This window comes from Vigna umbellata, chromosome 2, assembly GCF_029865625.1.
Source record: "Vigna umbellata cultivar VRB3 chromosome 2, Vumbellata_1.0, whole genome shotgun sequence".
NCBI classification, from domain to species: domain Eukaryota; kingdom Viridiplantae; phylum Streptophyta; class Magnoliopsida; order Fabales; family Fabaceae; genus Vigna; species Vigna umbellata.
In genome coordinates this window covers 52,107,135-52,127,128 of record NC_142166.1, presented here as the reverse complement: position 1 = coordinate 52,127,128, position 19,994 = coordinate 52,107,135, and the positions used below count along the sequence as shown (strand labels likewise).

Below are 19,994 nucleotides of genomic sequence, written 5' to 3'. Positions count from 1 at the left end.
AGAGGATTTGAAGATAATTTTTTTTGTCGTTTTTTTGAACAAATTAGGAGGTAAATGAGAGTCAATTTGAAAATAAATTTTGTGAGAATTAGTATAGAATTGTATTGACGTGACAAATTAAAAAAAAATTATTTTCAAATTCACTCTCATTTACCTCCAAATTCGCTCAAAAAAACAACAAAAAAAATTATCTACAAATCCTCTCAAATCCCCTCAAATCTATTTCCTCAAATCCACTCAAAAAAACAAGCCAAAAAGAATAGTGCTGGTAGCATGTAAAATTAATAAAGATACAATTATTAAATATTGACTCTTGAAGAAAGATTTATTTTTAATAAATATGAAAAGCAAAGATAACAACTGATCTTAACTTTATGTATTATGATCTTTTTATATTGACATTAAGAGAATTTCGATTTTTATTAACATTATAAATATATGAATGATTATTAAGTTTGTATCGTTTGAGAAATACCAATTATATTTATAAAATCAATATAAATTATATATTTATTATAATTGAAATAATACTTAACTCAAATATATAATATCATAGTAATTAATAATAAAATAATAATATCTCATTATAAATAATAAACATAATATTAAATTGTTGAGATTAATTATAATATATTAATATTAAATATATTAATATTATTCTAATTTGAATGTGTTGTTTTAAGTTTCCCTTCTCTTAAACAAAAATAATAATAATAAAAATAAACTCAATTAACATAATTTTGCTTAACAGGGGAGAAAGTTATTGGCATGATGTTGCTAATGAATTTAATTATTCATATTTGAGCTCGAATAGCATTATATATAATATGGAGATCCACTCATATTCATGTCATGCCTCCTACCACTTCCTATAAATTATAATTAAAACAAGCATTAATATTTTTATATGGACATGGTGATTGCCTTCATATATAATAGTTTTTTCTTTATGATAATGATACTTTGACAACATTTTTTGACAACATTTTAATACTGTCTACGTGTCATTCTGTGATTGGTCTATATTAGTGTTTATGATTATTATTATTGATTGTGAAATAATTTTGGACTAATCACATAATAACACGTAAACGATGTTAAAATGTTATCAAAAAAATGTTATCAAAATATCATTGTCCGTTTGTTTACTATTTTGGAGTCACACATTAATAGTGGTTTTTTATATCTATAATTTACTTTCTGAAGTAATTCTACAACGGAGATACATCTAAATAATATAAGACGTGTGAATTATGGACACTTCTCATCCATTTTAGAAAGGAATTTTAGATAAAAATATTGTTTTCTCTAACAGTAACAAGATAAATATGTTTACATCTTGTCTTTTTCTTATCTAAAAGAATGTGGAGGCTATTTATTAATCAATGTTTTGGTTTCTGTTATGTTAAAAAATTACTCATACAAGTCAATTGTTTTTGATTATATAATTATAATCATGATTTTTACATTAAAATTATAACTATGATTTTAATACGTATTTAATTATACTTTTACTTTTAGTTTTCATGAAAATTTTCCAGTATTTCTTTTATATAATTATAATAGCTAAAAATTAATCAAAGAGTTGCTTTCATAATTATTTTTATGCATTTATTTTTTATATTTCTAATATAAATTTCAGTAATATATTTTAATAAATTTTATTATAATAATTCATTTTTTATATTCCATTTTTTATTATATAAAAAAATGACACGCGCACATATATTTCAACTTATAAAAAAAATGCTGAATTGAGTGAGAACTTCACCATTTTTTTACAATTTGAAGTTTGTTACTTTAATTCTTTCATTTTATTATGATTAGTCTTAAACTTATTGCTTTAATATATAGCCCACCCTTTCAAAAACATGTTTATATTTTTCATTTTAAAATTTGTTTTTGTAAGATATAGGTACGTGACCCCGAGCAATTTTCAGTATTCTTTCTTTAATTATTAATGGATTAAATATTAATAATTAAATAATTAAAGCTAATTAGTTTTATCTTTAAACTATTTTACTAAACATTAAACAAGAAAGATTAAAACTTAAAATATTTAAATAAATATATTTTACTTTTTGATATTTTGAGGCATTACTTATAAGAAAACTTAATGAAGCCTATCTATAAAGTAAATGTCTGCTGAAATGAGTATATAAAAACATTAACAATGATATATTTTAGATGTGTAGCATGATCATGTCATTAATCCGCTTGAAATGAAGAAAGTAAAAACAAATAACGTTTAAAAGAGTTAGGAAGATAAAAAAAATATAGGATAGAAGTATTATTTCATTCTTATTTTATTTCGAATAATATGCTAAATACTGTGAAATCATGAAATTACATTTTTATATTCTTTTTAACATTTATGAAAATATACTGTACAAGGAAAACAATATATTTATTTTTTAAACCATTAAAAGGGTTAGGAAAACATAGGAATTATTTCCATAATATTTTTTAAAAATAATTGTGTAATTTTATAACAAAAATATTTTGTAAATGCAATATTATTAAAATGGTTAAATAAATTTTACATTGGATTTATTTTTGCAATGCGGGCCATTTTAAGCAACCACCACCTCCTGTGCCACCTCGAGGAAGCAAGTCACGCCATCACCTCCGGGACCACCATCTCCGAGACCACCACCAACTCCCAACAATCTTTGCAGCGATAAGGAATCTTATGTTTCGAATTTTATTATCCTCAGCGGCGAACACACCCACGGCGGCGTACGCGACACAGGTTCGTCTTTTCTTTGACTTCTTTTCTAAGCTTCTTCTTCCTGTAACCCTACTTACACTGCCTCCTAATCTCCCGCTCTGTGTCTCTCACGCACCAGACATCAGTTAGCACCAAAACTCACCAACCGAACACAGAAAGCAAAATCGACGAACAGGATCGGCGATCTAGAGCGACGAGGTCTTTGAGGCGGGCTATTGGCCATTGATTTAGAGGAGAAGGCGCGAACAGGAGGACGAGAATCCGGCGCGTGAGCTACACCTATGACGGTTTCGGCAACAGGGGGGCTAGCCGTTTTTGACACCCGTTATATTGGGTTTGGTACAACAGAAGTTATTTTTTTAATCAAAGTGCCAGCCAATTTCTTCTATATCATCTTACGAGTTACATAATTTGGAATTAACTTTCTTATTTTAAAATTTTGAATTTTACAATTTAAAGAATATAAAATTAATTTTTTAAAATTAATTAATCCAGAATTAATTTTTTAAAATTAATTAATCCAGAATTAATTTTTATCACTTGTTGAATGTGAAAGTTTATTTTCTTTGGTTAATCAGAAAGGTGAATGCGTCCTATAATTTCTTATGGCAAGAAGTTTAACAGCACAAGTGCGTCTACCACTTCATAATAAACCAAACGGGTATTTTAAAAAAATGGGGGTGTAAAAAGGAAAAAGGGAGGTCCAGATTGGCAACAGTTAGTTTGGTATTTTTCTCCCAGTGAGGATGGCGGGTTTCCTCGTTTAGAAGGCGGATCATACGGGCCTATCAGTCCGCTGTGACAGATTTTTCTGAAAAATCCATTTCTCAGAAAGCGGTTTCTGTCATCTTATTCGCTTTTGCTGCTGTTTGTTGCTTCCGTTGCTCACCTTTTTTCTTCTTCTTTCAAATCTTCATTTTATTATCTTATGACCTTATTATTCTTTCTGTTCGGATTTACATTGTTCTTGACTTCAAAAGGTTCGTGGACTTTTGCACCAACTTTTACTTATTAGGTCATTATTCTTCCAAAATTTCGCGCTTCGCGTTCACATCGGTCAGTTCCTTCTTCACATTCTACGTTTTCTGATGTTTTTTTTGTGTGTGTGTGTGTGAATATTATGTTGCATGTGTTGTCTGTTTAGTTCATATGTGTTGGATGGTTATTTTTTTTTTGTTTCGTAAGTTCACCACTTTTCTTAGTGGATTTCGTAGAAGATGGTTGAACGTTTTATGTGCCTCTTGCGCTGTTATATTCTTTCAGTGCGGGTTTGATTTGGTTGTAGGGGACATGTTTTGGGTAATTACTTATTAATGGTTGGGTGGTTCCAAATTTTATTGCCGAGTCTTGGAGAGTATTCTTATTTTGCTGTGAAGGCTAAACATAAAGTCTTAGACTTCTTCACGCATTAGCTGCACCAGTTGTTGCCGAAATATGGGGTTATGCTCCCTCTCCTCTCTCCAGTAATTAGTTCTTCTGAGGCAACCTAGGTCTTAGTTGCATAACTTCCTGCTCATTTTTTTTTCTTTAACGGTATGCTATGTCCCCTTCATCTTAATTTGTTACTTTGCGCGTGGCTGGTTTCATTTATAGTTACCTTCTTTAATTATGGTCTACTACCTCTTTTGGTTTCAGATTTCGCTGCACTTCCAAAAGAGTTGGTTGTGCAGTTCTTGTTTTCAGAAACCATCTTTAAGGTTCTGTCGGCGTTTGAGTTCTGTAATGGCCAGTGATTTTTCTGTCATCTCCAATGGAGACAGCAATGGCAATGTCAATCCACAACCTAATCAAAGGACTTACCAAGTGGTAGTGGCTGCCACCCAAGATTGGGGCATTGGCAAGGATGGGAAGTTACCCTGGAGGTTGCCTACTGATCTCAAATTTTTTAAGGAGATCACTGAGAAAACATCTGATCCTGGAAAGAAGAATGCCATTGTAATGGGAAGGAAAACATGGGAGAGTATCCCTCTTCAGTACAGGCCTCTTTCTGGTCGCCTTAACGTTGTTCTTACTCGCTCAGGCAGCTTTGATATTGCAACGGCAGAGAATGTTGTTATATGTGGAAGTATTAATTCTGCACTGGAACTGTTAGCTTCTTCTCCTTACTCTCTGTCAATTGAGAAAGTATTTGTTATTGGAGGTGGTCAAATATTTAGGTACTTCTTTGTTTTAAAATGTACTTTTCTTCATATGCTCTGCTCTTTCCTTTTCATGTGAAGCTCTGTTATAGCTGATAATTACCATGTACAGAGAGGCTCTCAATGCACCTGGATGTGAAGCTATCCACTTAACAGAAATTCAGTCAAACATTGAGTGCGACACTTTTATGCCTTCAGTTGACTTCACTATATTTCGGCCATGGTACTCATCCTTTCCTAAGATGGAAAATAACATACGCCATTCTTTCATCAGTTACGTGCGTGTAAGGAGTTCTCCTGTTGTGTCCCTGAATCAGGATATTGATCCATTTATTGATAATAATTCTGATTCCATAAAATTTGAGGTCAAGGATTTTTCTTTTCTTCCTAAAATGATTTTTGAGAGACATGAGGAGAATATGTATCTTAAGCTGGTTCAAGACATCATTTCTGAAGGTACAATAAAGGGTGATAGGACAGGGACTGGTACCTTGTCAAAATTTGGTAGCCAGGTAACGTTTTTATTGGTATATTGAGGGTTGTTGTAGTTTATATGCTGACTTTGTCTTTTTCTACAGATGAGATTCAATTTGCGCAGAAGCTTTCCTCTGCTAACAACTAAGGCATGTGGTAGAGATTATGGTTTAAGGCACATTTGATTTACTGTGTAAAAGAATCTGTTTTTCGTGTGAACTGTTTTCTTTTTCACTTTGGTTTGATTATTATATTGTGTATACTAATTTGGATGTTTTCTTTGGAAGGAGAATATCCAGTTATAAATTTTGATAGAAAATTTGACATGATTTCTTCAATTGATTGTAGAAAGTATTTTGGCGAGGGGTTGTTGAAGAGCTTCTTTGGTTTATCAGTGGCTCAACAAATGCCAAGGTAAGAATATCTTCTGCCAATATTGTCCATACGCACATGAATCCTCACCTATCCTTAGTTGGTCACAAATTAGCTGATATTAGCCAACTATTGGGGAACATGAAGTTGGTGTATCCTATAACATTTGAGCTTGGATTTGAATAATAGATGTAATCATGTGGAAAGCTCAGGTGCTTCTTAGCTAACTCATTCCTTGTATTATTTATTTCTATAATATATTGAACTTATAAATATGATTGCATTCTTTTTTTAGTGTTGAAATTTTGAAAACAATATTCATAGATACAGAGTACATGTGAAAACATTGCAATTATAGAATAATTAGTTATGTCTACTTACCTGAATTGACATTCATCTCTATGAGCACTACCAAACCTTATTTTTCTTGAGAGTTTTCTACCCACCTTGTAGAGAATTATTTAGAGATTATGTGTGCTAATTTATTTTAATGAAATCACAAATTTATTATCCCTCAGGGTAGGTAGGGTTTGATAATAACACAATTTGCGCTTGCTAAGCATTTGCTGATTCTTTAATAGAGTCATAGGGATAAAGGGTTACGGACTAAACTTTCATTCACAGTATTTCACATGCATCAGGCGCTTTATATTTTAGTTAACTGGAAATCTTTTACTGGTATGGTAGATTTTATTATATGATCTTCGATCTGAAAAGAAGGTATATTTGGCAGGTGCTACAGGAAAAAAACATTCATATATGGGATGGCAATGCATCCAGAGAATACCTTGATGGGCAAGCATGATTATATGTTTTACCTTTGAAGTACAAATTGTGCCTTTTTTCCTTTATATTGCAGTTAGTAATTGGCTGTACATGTTTTATTATAGTGTTGGTTTGACAGAGAGGGAGGAGGGTGACTTGGGACCTGTTTATGGGTTTCAATGGAGGCACTTTGGTGCCAGGTAGGGGAATTATATATTATTTTTTCTGTAGGTATTACAATAGATTGTTTTATTTGGAATTTGCTCAAACATTTAGTTGCCGTCTGACCTTTTATAGATACACTGATATGCTGACTACTCCAGCCAAGGGTTTGATCAGATTTTACAATAGATTGTTTTATTTGTAATTTGCTGAAACATTTAGTCCCTGTCTTACCTTTCATAGATACACTGACATGCATGCTGACTACTCCGGCCAAGGGTTTGATCAGCTTTTGGATGTTATTAACAAGATAAAGCATAATCCTGATGATCGGCGAATCATTCTCTCTGCATGGAATCCAGCTGATCTTAAATTAATGGCACTTCCACCTTGCCACATGTTTGCACAGGTGTGCACCTTAATTCATTAGGTTTTTCTTTGAAAACTGTCCCCTCACATATATTGATATTTGTAATTTTATCTTCTGCAGTTTTATGTAGCACATGGGGAGTTATCATGTCAAATGTATCAGCGATCTGCTGACATGGGCCTGGGCGTTCCATTTAATATTGCATCTTATGCCCTACTGACATGCATGATTGCTCATGTTTGTGGTATGTAAATTGTCAAAGCATTCGTTGTAGACCTAAATATGTAGTCAATTGATAAAATGTTTTCAGGTTTTGTGGGTGTAATTAGTGATGATGTATACCATTTTATTTGGTTGTTTGACTTTAAGCTAGGTAATAGGTTGTGTGGTTCTCAAAGATTGGATGTTATGCACTGGCTGGGAAAGCCTGTTTTTTTTTCCTGTTTGCTAGAATCGGCACTAGAAGTTTAGCAAGTTTAGCTCAGGTGGTTTGTTTAGACTTGACAAGTCTTTTATATATCAATTTTGTTGGACTTTAGTTGTGTGTGGACATTTCCATTATAGTACCTGAGAAAATTTTGCATAATAGAGGCCAAAGTTTTTGTTTTTCTTGTTGGTATTCTATCTGTATTCTAATTTTTCGGGTGTACGTAGGTTTAGGGTTTACAAGCTTATTGGTTTTGATAATATCACTAGAGAAAAAGTGCAGCTTAAAAGGTGATTATGTAAGATTACTAACCCTTTTACTGTGACTTGGTTTTTTCTCAGATCTAATTCCAGGTGAGTTTATCCATGTTATTGGGGATACACATGTTTATCGCAATCATGTGAGGCCTTTGCAGGAGCAGCTCCATAACCTTCCAAAACCCTTTCCAGTATGTCTATTGTTTAACACTTCTTTTAGTTTGTCTTTTGACTCTTTTTCCTTGTTGACTCCCTTAATGTACTTCGAAGCAGACTTTGAAGATAAATCCAAAGAAGAAAGATATAGATTCTTTTGTGGCTGCTGATTTCAAGCTCATAGGCTATGATCCTCACCAGAAGATTGATATGAAGCTGGCTGTCTAAAAGTGTGGGGTTTCTCACTTTCAGGCTGTTTCTGCTTTTTTAATTGAGGCAAGTACTTGCTTTTGGTTTAGTTTTTACACAGAACTCTACTGGTTTCTGTTATCATTATTATTTATATAAAAGGGCTTCAATAGAATGTTATTTGGTGCTTTCTTTGGCCTATGATCAGTAGTAGAACCATGGTAGCATGATGCTGAGGTGGTCTGCAAGATAGCTCTTAATTTATTGTCAACACCTTGTTGGCAAGCTAAATGACAGGTTCAGTACTGTTTAGGTTTTATAGCTAGTTTTGTAAATCTACATGATTTTGAATTTATTTAAAATCTTAATGCTATTTTGCATCACCCTTGTATAACGGAACTAAATTTCTAATAGTCGCGTGAAAAAGGATGGTTCAACTAACATGTAAGGATAGTGCAGAAGTAATTCCCTTCCATGACCTGTATCAGAGTCCGGTTTCAATAATCCAGCACTGCAGAGTCTTTAAATTAAAAGGGAGTAGGAAAATAAAATAGAATTTTGATTTAAATTATTACGCAGTAGTTTCAAAATTTTGATTTGGATTCTTTTGAACAAGTTTTAACTTAATGATTTAGTTAGAGTTGGCTTTACATAACTTGAATAGTTACGAAACATAAAGTAATTTGACACCAATTTCGATGCACATATCTTGCTCTGTAATGTAGCTGCTTTTCAGAGAATTTTACTAACCTTTGGATGTATATATATGTACTTCATTCTTTTAATGGACATTAGTCACACTGTTTTGGCATTTTCTTATCTGGCCTTTTATTTGCTTTTCTTGGATGTGATTCCTTGTGTTCTTCTCCTGTGTTTCAGGCATAACGATAGGAAGATTATGTTAAAAATTGTGTACTACTAAAGACGATCTCGTAGACACGTACTTAGCTCATATATTTGTGGGAATCCGTTGGGTCCATGTGTTACGACTGTAAGGTGATTTAGATTAATTTCAATTTCCATCCTTTCCAATGTACACGCTCCATTATAATTTTGAGGGATCGATTACTCGATGTTTTAGATAAACATTTTCCTATGTTTTATTATTCGAACTTTTGGACAAGCAGCTTCAGTGCTATTCAACAAGTTTTTTTTTTCGTAATAGCTTTGTCATAAATTTAACTATATACATTATGAAAATATTTTGACGACTTATTTTGAACAGGTATAGTAAAATTTATTGATATATTAAAAATGATTTATTAGAGTTATAAATTAGATTAAGATCAAACGAGCCTAGTATGAGTTTATTTTTTTCTTCAAACGTCTCGGTTATATTTTTTGTGGTCCTGTATGTACTTGTGACGTGACATCCTTTAATGTGCTTGTCAATTAATTGAGTGGAAGGTCCCTGAAGACAATTTATGCTGTGATGATATCTAATGTCACTTTTATTTAAAATAGTAGTCTGGATCTTGGTCGCACATGGGTTTTGAAAAATTAATTAGTAATACACATATAATAATCAAATACCTAGTCATAATTATAATTTTTTGTGTAATTTTATAAATATTATGAACCATAACATACGAGTATTTGCAATCTATCAAAGTCACCATTGGAATATGAGGCATTCGTTTTCTTTTTGAATTGTAATTTATCTTAACATCTTTCTGAATATAAGCTTACCAAATATTCTTATTTTCCTTGCCATCTCATCTATTAAATGGATGTCATCATAAACAAACAATCAATTCGAACTGCTTTCGTTGTAAGTGAGCATACCATCAATTATTTTGGAATAAATTACGAATGTTAAAATTGAAAATAAGTAGGAACATAGGTAGCACAACATTAACTCGAATTTAGAAATAAAAATAAATCTTTATAAATATTGTATCACTAAAAATTATATTACAATGCATATTTCACTGTTTGAGAAGGTCAATTTGTGATTGAAAGACATGTTTGTGAAATTGAGAGAAGTAAGCTATGGTATGCGAATGTGGATATTTTTTCTTACGTATGTGCTGACGTAAGAACTTTTGGACTGTAACGTTGCACTTGAAAGCCTCCGGTTGTTTAAAAGGCGATCCAGGAACCAAGTTCATCACTGTCGCACGAAATCATTACTCACCCACGCTTTCATCTTCTCCCTGCCACCCTGCGTAGCAATGGAAACAGTTCAATTTATTTTCGCTAATGGTGGAGCTGGAGAAGCAAGCTATGCAAACAATTCCTCCTTTCAAGTACCCATACTATCTAACTATATATTTTGCCCACACATTACTATCATCGTCGTTCCTTAAGAATTACGTTTTTTTTTTTTTTAATTTCATTAGTTTCGTGCAGAGTAAGATGATATCAAAAGTGAAACCCATCCTGGAAGAAAGTATGAAGTCCCTGTACTGCAACTCTGTCCCGAGCTGTTTCAGAGTGGCTGATCTGGGCTGTTCTTCGGGACCAAATGCACTTCAGGCGGCGTATGATGTTATCGATGTTGTTCATAACATAAGTCGCAGCTATAACCGTGAGCCACCCATCACATTCCAAATTTACCTGAACGATCAATTTCAAAACGATTTCAACAACATCTTTGAGGCCCTACCTTGCTTCTACGAGAGGCTACGAGAAGAAATGGGAGAGGGATTTGGTGCATGTTTCGTCAATGCAACACCCGGAAGCTTTTATGGGAGACTCTTCCCGACCAACTCCATGCACTTTTTTCACTCTTCCACCAGTCTCCATTGGCTCTCTCAGGTTATTTATCATCTTCAATTATTAATACGAACAAATAATTCATTCACATACACAGACTTTTAGTATTTGTTTTACAATGTTTCATTTGGCAACAGGCTCCGAAAGGATTGATTAACAAGGAAAACATTTACTTCACCAACACGAGCCCATGCACAGTGTACCAAGCTTACCTTGATCAGTTCAGTGAAGATTTCAATCTGTTTCTAAAATCACGAGCGGAGGAACTAGTGCATGGTGGTGGTATGGTTCTAACATTTGTTGGCAGAGATGAAACTTCCGACATAATCACTCCTTGGGGGTTGATTGGTTTGGTTCTCAATGACATGGTTTTGGAGGTACAACCTACAACCTACAACCTGTGGTTTGATTTTTTTTTTCTTATAAAATCATAAGTTTACGGACTGTTCATACTATGCAATGCAGAGTTTGATTGAAGAGGCAAAGTTGGAGTCCGTTAATATGCCAAGATATGGTCCTACTGCTGATGAAGTTAAGCAATTGATTGATGCAGAAGGGCGTTTTACTCTTGAAAAGTTGGAGACATTCAAGTCGAGATGGGATGAGGGCTTGAAAGAAAATGGTAACAGTGATATGGCTTTGGATGTAAATGTCAGAGCCAATTTCATAGCCAAATACGTGAGAGCTACTACCGAACCTTTTCTGACTTCACGGTTTGGAGAAGGTATAATCGATGAATTATTCCTTAGATTCGGAAAGAAGGTTGCCAAACTGTTGGAGGAACAAAAATTAGAGTATACTTATCTGGTCATCTTCATGACAAAAAAGTGAATGAGCAACGTAATTTAAGCTTAGTATCCAAAATTCACCTGACATGTTTACGTTCACCTTCTATCTCGTTTATCAAGTTTATATATAGTTTACGTTGCAGGGAGTCCACGTATAATATGAATTTTCCTGTGTCATCTGAAAGTTGAAGTTATCATGCCCCCCACAACTTCATCGCAATGTAATTGATTACGTTATACTGAAATCAGTAGGATGTAAGATGACTATCAATTTGCAATGACATTAATGATCATAGTGTTTGTAATAGATTACTAAGTAGATTTTTTCGTGTTACCTATTCTATGCAATGACGATTATCGGTTTATGTATATTAGTCTAAAACATATAACATATAACCATATCAAAATATCAATATATTATAATATTATCATAAAAACAAAGCATAATAATATATTAAAAAAGTATTAAAATATAAAATCTAATTAAAAATTTATAAAACAATTATAATATAACTATCTCTTCAGATACTTTAAAAATAGTATTCAAAATTTAAATTTTTTTTTAATACAATACAAAAAGGTAAATATTAATTTTTAATTTTTACCACAATTATTTAATATTATATATCATTAATTGAAATATATTATTTATAAAATTAAAATAATGATGATACATAAAATATAAAGTATTAAATATTTTATAAATATGATGATAAAATAACTAAACTATTTTTTAAAATTTAATAGACTAATATAGAAAAACAACCGATCCTAGTTTATAGTTAAGCAGAGACATAAAGGAGGAATTAAAAGTGGGATTTTAACACGAAAAATAAAGCATAAATCAAGTGGCTCCTACTTGCTACATTTGTCAATGAATAATTAAAAGCAAAAGCATAAGAGAAGAGAAATGAAAAATAAAAATCTATAGCCAGTGGCAGACAATACATGGTGGCACCTTCAGTTTGTATCATGGATTTGCTTTTTCAGTTTTCTAAATTTCATATTAATGCCACAGCGCTTTCACCTCCGATAATCTGTATTTCTAATTTTTGAAAATAGTTTTAAATATGAGATTTAAAAATAGTCTAAAATCTGTATTTGCTTTATCAGATTTCGAAATTTTTGAAAAGATTTTTCAAAAAATTTATCAGATTTAAAAATTCAATAAAAAATAAAAAATCCTTCATTAGATTTTGAAATGCAACGAAGCACACAAAATAATATATATGATTTTTTGAATTGTTAAAAACAGTTTTAAAATTTTAAGTGATTGAAGGTGCAGGATAAAAGAGTCTGCCTTATAAAACCAAAGCTTTCAAATAAATTAAAACATAATTGAATAAAACGGTTGTAATTTATGTATCCATTTTATAAAATAATTATATCTAATATTGCTTAACTCATATAAATAATTCATCCTAAAATTTATAAATATAAATACGAAGAAGATTAATAGAAGATAATATTTAATAAATATTAATTATTAGAAATGTTAAACCTTTATTAACTTTGATATGAAAATGTCTTCTGTAAAAAACTTTTAAAGTTTGATCGAACATACAACTAAAACAAATGGTAAGATGAAAACAAACTTTTAGACTTTCAAAATTACGGCAATCCAGTAACACGGCGACCTCGATTATATGACTGAAACAAAATTGAATTAGAAATCGGAAAATTTGAAAGAAAAAGTTAAATAAATGGATATATAATTATCAATTTCTCGAGTTAACATATAAAATCAACTTAAAAATTATATATTTAATTAAATGTATCAAAACTAATGATAATATGTTAGAATATTTATTTTTATGAATGATATAACTATAAATTTTATTTATTTAAAATTATATAATTTTATAAATTATCAATTTAAGAGTTTATTTCCTTTTGACTCGTGAGGTAAATTCTGGAACTTGATCACTTGGATGAAATATATTTTAAGATGAAAACAGTAATTTACTGAGTTTCCTTTAAGCTCTACATACATGTTATCTACACATCACATATTTAGTTTGTTTATTAATGTATAGTTTCACTTTTCACCCAATAGTAGAACCAATATACAAACTTTTTTCTTAACCAAATGAACACTTTTATTCTTGCTTTCGTAGCCTCTGTTGCCGAGCAATGAAAGCCTCAATCTTCCGACGAAAGTCGTCGTTGCTCATCCCATCTTCAGGGTACGAATCAACGTTGCGAATCACTTTCTCAGTCTCACACCTCTGCAACACGCGCGGGGGTTTCTCATTCTCCACCACGCGCTCCACGATGTCCGATTGACATCTTCTGTAATCCTTACTCACCGTCTCCAAACTTGTCTCTGTTTTGGTGGGATCAATTTGTCGACCCTTTGTACCATCTTCCACTCTGACGCTAACCTTTGTTTTACGAGTGTTGCTGTGAACGATCAGTTTCGGTTTGACGGTGCTGTTTTGGAGAAACTCGAGATACAGATCGGGTTCTGGGGATGGTTTATCCGAAGCCTGATTTGAAAAGTGACCCGATTGGGCGAACAACGTTATGATTATGACGTTTCCGAGGAAAAACACAAAACGAGGACTACCCATGAAGTTGCGGAAATACTCGGTCGAGTTTCTGAGAGTGGATGGTAGGTTGATGGAGAGCCTCGAAACCAAGACCAGAACAACGCACATCTCGGCGTAACGCAACACGTTCGCGATCTTTCGGAGGTAACGATTATGTTTCCGAGGTTTTGCGGTTTTGTTTGTTTGGAGCTTCTGGAAATGCTTGGTGGAGGACTCCATTTGGTTGATCAAACGATTGATTCGGTCAATCAAAAGGGACCGATAATTTGTCAGGAGAATGCATCTGACACTGGATATTGATGGATACACCGACGGTTTCTAGAATTGGATGCATGGAAACAGATTGAAAGAACTCAATTTTTTACTGAATTTGGTGTATTGCATCTGCTTGGGACTTGTGTGATAACTCAAAACTGGTTTGGCTTTTCTTTGTTTATTTTTTTTAAATGGGTGCACTCAGTCTGATTTATAGAATCCAATCTAAGTGGGTGGAAAAATAAAAGTTTTAAAAAGAAAACAAAAAAGTTGTTCAATAAAATAAAAGAAAATAGACCGAATATGTTGTTATTGCTTTCACCTTTATCTGTCATTCCATTTTCTGCTTCTTCTTTTTTCTACTTTTTCTCTGTGCATTAAGCTAGATTAGTGGCATATATACTAACCACTAACCATTGATTAGTTGATGATTAGTTGAGAAAATATGAGTTGCAGTTTAGTCCCGAAAGAGAAGAGTATGGTCTTTCTACGGTGCTTCTCTCCTTTCAATAAATTATTCTTGCATTGCATTTAATAAAAGCATTCAAACTTGGTGCTGCAAAAGACTCCCTTAAGAAACTTTTACGAGAAAACAGTGTCGGTATTGTGGATATGGCTGTAGAAATAAAGCGAAATTAAGATGCACTTTTGAAAATTAAATAAAAATTTGTGATGGATTGATTGAAAAATTATGACACGATATTTTTTTTCTAGGAAAAAGAAAATACAAGGAAATGATAATAATGTTCGAAGATAGAACAATAATTGGTCGAAAATAATTGAAATGTATATCGAATTCGTTAATTTAGAACTGGAAAGGGATAAGATAGAATATTATTGGAAAAACATAAACGAAACATGTTGGAAGTCTCGTTAAGGCTTACAAATATCTGACTCATCTTCAAACTCTGGTGTAAGAAATCATAAAATTATATTTTATTTAAAAGAAAACAAAGTTATACAAATTTGTGTTAGATGAAGAACACAAAATTTAATATTGTCTGATATTAAATCATAAGATTATATATTAAATGATTTTGTTAAAAGAAAACTTTGGTTAATATACTTTAAGAAAACGTTAAAAAAAGTGATAGTAAGGTAGCAGTACCTAATAGAAGACAATGACAGTTGGACTTAACAAAGAAAACAAAACACTAATTAAAAGTGAGGCATTTCTTAGTCGTTAAGAAAAAGGCCTTCACTTGCACTTTTGCTTTGCTTTGTTTCTTATTTCTCTGAAATGAAAAGGCCTTCACTTGGAGTGCCTTGGTCCCCATTTCTTCTGAAAGGGTCCCCTCAATAATGAAGGACCAAGATCAGCCTTTCGTCTTCCAATGGAATATCACTTAAATATTTTCATTTCAACTTTACTCTCATTTTAGCTCCCCCAATTTAAACGTGCTTTGTTAAGCACTGAGCACTAATAAACCATTCTTTTATTGATGTACCAAACAAGTAGGTTGAAAAAACTTTAATCACAAATTCTATTTTCAAAGTGGATTAAGATTTTACTTTATTATTGTATAGTCACGATCAACAACTCTTTCGATTTTATATAAAACGATAGATGAATCGGTCGATTGAACTATAAACAAAATTAACACTAAGAATAATTACATTTAAATTAGCATTAATCAGAAGTTTATTCCAAAATCTATAAACACATGTTTCATATTTAAGTAATTGGTTACTTTTACTGTACATTTTTACTAAAACATTCGAATAAACACTGACTTTAACATTGAAATACTTTATACAGACAACATTTAACTCGATCGAACGATAAACAAAAGAGTAAAGAAAAAACTTAACCTAAACTTGAGAAACTTAGACATTACCCTCCACCTTATAAGCTGAAACAATTTCAATATTTTTATTAATTAATAAATATATTTTATAATTGTACTAGTTTTTAAAATATTTTAAATCATAAAATAATCCAATATTTTACATTAATTATAATTTAGTTTTTAATTTTTACTAATGGCAGAAAAAAAAGATAGAGTTTGATATAACTCAACTTTAGTCTTTAATTTAGTATGACTCAGCTTTATTGCTGGCCTATGTCCACTCGGCTGGTGATTCGGTCTAGACCAAATAATGTAAATTTTCGAAAGCTGCTTGTTCAGGAACATATAATCTGAAAGTCACTGAAGATAAATGAGTTATTTTTAAATTTTGAAAAGTATGCAACACAATTATGGGGTGCAGAAAGTAAATTCATAGTAAATATTAACATATTAGGCCCATTAGTCCCATAGAAATGATAAAAATAACCTGAACACAGGCCCATTTGTCAATATGTCCTGTTTTCTATGGATATAATATTGTGCATTATTTCTTTTAATGTGAAGAAAAACTTTTGTGGAAAATATCTTGAATTTAACTGTGTCATTATATATTTTTTCTTTTTCACAAGTTTTGATGTCTGATCTAACATGCCTACATTACTTTTTTTCTTTTTTTTTAAAAAAATAAAAATAACAGAATATATTTTTTAACATGGACCATTTATACTTTTTTGTTATGGTTAAGTAAAGAAAAAACACATTCAAACTTAAATTTAACCAACAAAATTGTATAAATTTCTTAAGAAGTGTGAATAATAGTCATTCAAGAATGAAAGGAGTGAACTACGTGTTTAGAGTAACAAAAATGTGCAATATAAATAGAACCCGAATTGAAAGAATTAATAACATTTCCAAAATAATAAAAAGATGACGAAGAAATAAAGTTAAAAAAAATGTTTATGGAAGAGGATATACAGGGTGCCATTGGGAGAGAAACGTTTGTTTACTTATTAAAAAAAAATTATTCAAAAATATATAAGAAAATAAAGGGTACTTATTAAATTGAGGAGTGTAAACAATGAATTGTTATAATACAAAACTTAGTGGGTAAGAGAGCCCATTACCAAAGTGGCCCAAGTCAAGTAAAACGACGTAGTATTCAATATTTTGCTCCTTTTATTCCTCACACCTCACAAACAAAAACCCTAGTTAGGTTTGTGATTAAGATTGCCTCACTTCGCTGCCGTCTCCAATCTCAGAGCTCCTGTCGTCAGTGATCGGAATCCATGGCAAGTTTCTCTCCTAATTTCATCATTATGTTTTTATTGGTACAATCTAATGTTCGTGTTTCTGATTTGATGGTACTTGCAGGCTCCAAAGAAGGACAAGGCTCCCCCACCTTCATCAAAGCCCGCCAAGTCTGGCGGTGGCAAGCAGAAGAAGAAGGTTCTTGTTTCTTGTTCAAGTTCTAATTTTGTTCCAATTCTTTTGGTTTGCCCATTGGGTAATTATAGATTAGTGTGATGGATGGGTGCGTGATATTAATGTTAGATTTTTGTTGCAACAGAAGTGGAGCAAGGGAAAGCAAAAGGAAAAGGTGAATAACATGGTGCTGTTTGATCAGGGTACCTATGACAAGCTTCTCTCCGAGGCACCAAAATACAAGCTTATTACTCCAGCCATTCTCTCTGATCGTCTTAGGGTAATTGTTTAATTTCTATTTTATATATTTATGTTAAAGGATTACTGGTATTGGTATTAGCATTATATTCGTGGCATTTTCATTATTTTGATGCATGTTATGTATTTGTAGTCGTTTTATTGGGAAAGACTGGAGCTATTTTAATGTGAGAGTTAGATTAAGTTGCAACTGTTCCTTTTTTGGTAATCTTCTACGAGATCTGCATCCCTAGACTGATGGGCATCGTCTACAATACATGTCTAGTATTACTGTGTTTTTAATTGGGTTTTCCCACTGATTGGTGGAGATACAACTTCAATTTTTGCAAGTTTGATTCTTTGTATATTTCGTTTCAATTGAATAGAGTTTCAAGCTTTAAACCTAGAATTTGTTGTTAGTTATTTCGTGTTTATGTGTTTCTTGAGGAATAATTCTGGATAATTGTTTTATGTTAACTGTTTGACAGTCTTCCTGCAAGATGGGTATGCCTACGTTTTCTTGCAGTGGTATTTTTAATATTTTTCTAGATTTGTTAACTACCGTTTTGCTCTGCTATTGTTAATTTCAAACATTAAGTTGTCTAATGTTATGTTTGAATTCAATAATAATTTAAAAACCTATGAATTGGTAAATTTTAGGTACTCGTCATTTAGTTAGGAGGTATATCTATTACATAGATGTCTGAGGCTTTGTCTAGTAGCTGAAACTCAACTTCTCTTTTCTAGTGCATCTTCACGAACATAATTGTGTAATTGGTCATACAGCTTCAAATATAGCATTTTTCGTTCTCTATGGTCTAGGATCTTTAGTTTTTCATAACAGTTGCAGTCGCAATTTCTCATTTTTATTGAAATGTGGTGCATTCTCACCGGCAGAAGTGCCCTAAGACTCAAGATATTAACCAATGACTTGTAATTATATATATATTATATATATCTATATATCTATATATTATATCTATCTATCTATCTATATATATATATATATATATATATATATATATATATATATATCTGTTTTTCATCAATGTATGCATGTATGTATTTCTTGGTTTTTATCGATGTATGTCATCAATTTATAGGTATTATGCGAAGAAAAGGTTCTCATAATTTTGTATGCACCTTGCAGATTAATGGATCACTTGCAAGGAAGGCTATACGGGAATTGATGGCTAGAGGTTCAATCAGGATGGTGTCTGCCCATGCAAGTCAGCAGATTTACACTAGAGCTACAAACACCTAGATGTAGTATTGATGCACCGCTTAATTGATTTTGTTTTCCAGTTTGAGACATACCCTATGCTAGATTGAATCATTTCAGACAGTTTCTTTATTCATCGTTTATTTCCTTTTACATCCTTGATAATTATATATTTCACAACGCTTTCATGTTTTATTGTTGGGCATTGCTAGCATGTTATTCTGTGTCGTATTTTTTAGTTAATTCCTAATATTTCTACTTAAAAGGGGCCGGTTTATATTTTCAAAATCTCAAAAGAGAGTCAGAGTATAGAAATCACTTCGGATAATCGTCATAAATTAACTTGATTAGTAATATTGTTTTTGTATTTGCTATTGATAAAAAAGGTTGGTAATATAATAGGTGATCTTGTGGTTCTTCACGTGTCGATAAATTTGATTTTGTAAACTATATTAACATAGTGGGATGGTGATTTACTATAATGGATTGGAGTCACCCGGGATTATCTGTAGTGGTAAACATTCATCTCCATATCCTGCTACATGAAATATCAATCGAAATTGAGGGCAGTAACTGTGTCATCGAAGAAGAATGTGAAGAAGCTCCTTACAGAGATTTCTAACTTAAAAAAAAACTGTAAGTTGTTTCTCTGATTCAACAAGGAACAAGTTATCTCAATCAAACATTAACGCATTGGAGGCAGACAGAGTTTTTCTATCTCTCCTTTGTCACAAGCCTTATGCTTTTATATCTGTTAAGAGTTTCCACGATCATATGGAAAATTTGGAGTTATGCATTGGCTAACATCATAGGCAAATTATCAGAAATATAGTTTTCCTTTGACCATCAAATTCATTTAACCCCACCTGACGATGATGCAGACACGGGTGTCGCTTACTTGTGATGAATGAAACTAATAAAACCTTTTGGCACCAATACTAGTTATGTGGGAGGATGTATTGGATTTTA

The 19,994-nt window shown here is 31.9% G+C and overlaps 4 protein-coding genes and 1 long non-coding RNA gene across 10 annotated transcripts; 4 read left to right on the top strand and 1 right to left on the bottom strand.

The window, feature by feature from the left end:
* Positions 1 to 2,436: 2,436 nt before the first annotated feature.
* Positions 2,437 to 3,119, top strand: LOC148204308 (uncharacterized). Its single transcript, XR_015784469.1, has 2 exons — positions 2,437 to 2,752; positions 2,850 to 3,119. It is a non-coding gene; the product is annotated as an uncharacterized LOC148204308 (long non-coding RNA).
* Positions 3,120 to 3,475: 356 nt separating this feature from the next.
* Positions 3,476 to 9,203, top strand: LOC124837385 (bifunctional dihydrofolate reductase-thymidylate synthase). 5 transcript variants are annotated; one of them, XM_047312727.2, is made up of 13 exons: positions 3,476 to 3,787; positions 4,367 to 4,887; positions 4,982 to 5,381; positions 5,448 to 5,492; positions 5,692 to 5,757; positions 6,449 to 6,510; positions 6,606 to 6,680; positions 6,886 to 7,051; positions 7,133 to 7,256; positions 7,781 to 7,887; positions 7,970 to 8,128; positions 8,250 to 8,338; positions 8,921 to 9,203. In XM_047312727.2, the coding sequence occupies exons 2-11, from the start codon at positions 4,454 to 4,456 to the stop codon at positions 8,078 to 8,080; spliced, it is 1,590 nt and encodes a 529-aa protein (XP_047168683.1). In that variant the 5' UTR covers positions 3,476 to 3,787; positions 4,367 to 4,453; the 3' UTR covers positions 8,081 to 8,128; positions 8,250 to 8,338; positions 8,921 to 9,203. The 5 variants fall into 5 exon arrangements, with proteins under 5 accessions (XP_047168683.1, XP_087963599.1, XP_047168682.2 ...); XM_088107473.1 differs by lacking the exon at positions 3,476 to 3,787 and adding an exon at positions 3,995 to 4,264; XM_047312726.2 differs by lacking the exon at positions 3,476 to 3,787 and having other exon boundaries at positions 4,340 to 4,887; positions 8,253 to 8,338.
* Positions 9,204 to 10,095: 892 nt separating this feature from the next.
* Positions 10,096 to 11,866, top strand: LOC124837389 (S-adenosyl-methionine 4-1-methyl-2-pyrrolidinyl-3-oxobutanic acid methyltransferase-like). 2 transcript variants are annotated; one of them, XM_047312732.2, is made up of 4 exons: positions 10,096 to 10,290; positions 10,394 to 10,801; positions 10,897 to 11,136; positions 11,225 to 11,866. In XM_047312732.2, the coding sequence occupies exons 1-4, from the start codon at positions 10,216 to 10,218 to the stop codon at positions 11,588 to 11,590; spliced, it is 1,089 nt and encodes a 362-aa protein (XP_047168688.1). In that variant the 5' UTR covers positions 10,096 to 10,215; the 3' UTR covers positions 11,591 to 11,866. The 2 variants fall into 2 exon arrangements, with proteins under 2 accessions (XP_047168688.1, XP_047168689.1); XM_047312733.2 differs by having other exon boundaries at positions 10,098 to 10,290; positions 10,384 to 10,801.
* Positions 11,867 to 13,453: 1,587 nt separating this feature from the next.
* On the bottom strand, positions 13,454 to 14,617 carry LOC124837382 (uncharacterized). Its single transcript, XM_047312722.2, has one exon. It carries the CDS (start codon positions 14,316 to 14,318, stop codon positions 13,647 to 13,649), a length of 672 nt encoding a protein of 223 aa, XP_047168678.1. The 5' UTR covers positions 14,319 to 14,617; the 3' UTR covers positions 13,454 to 13,646.
* A 2,662-nt stretch (positions 14,618 to 17,279) lies between these two features.
* On the top strand, positions 17,280 to 19,220 carry LOC124837391 (small ribosomal subunit protein eS25-like). Its single transcript, XM_047312735.2, has 4 exons — positions 17,280 to 17,433; positions 17,516 to 17,590; positions 17,712 to 17,846; positions 18,954 to 19,220. Exons 1-4 carry the CDS (start codon positions 17,431 to 17,433, stop codon positions 19,065 to 19,067), a joined length of 327 nt encoding a protein of 108 aa, XP_047168691.1. The 5' UTR covers positions 17,280 to 17,430; the 3' UTR covers positions 19,068 to 19,220.
* Positions 19,221 to 19,994: the final 774 nt, after the last annotated feature.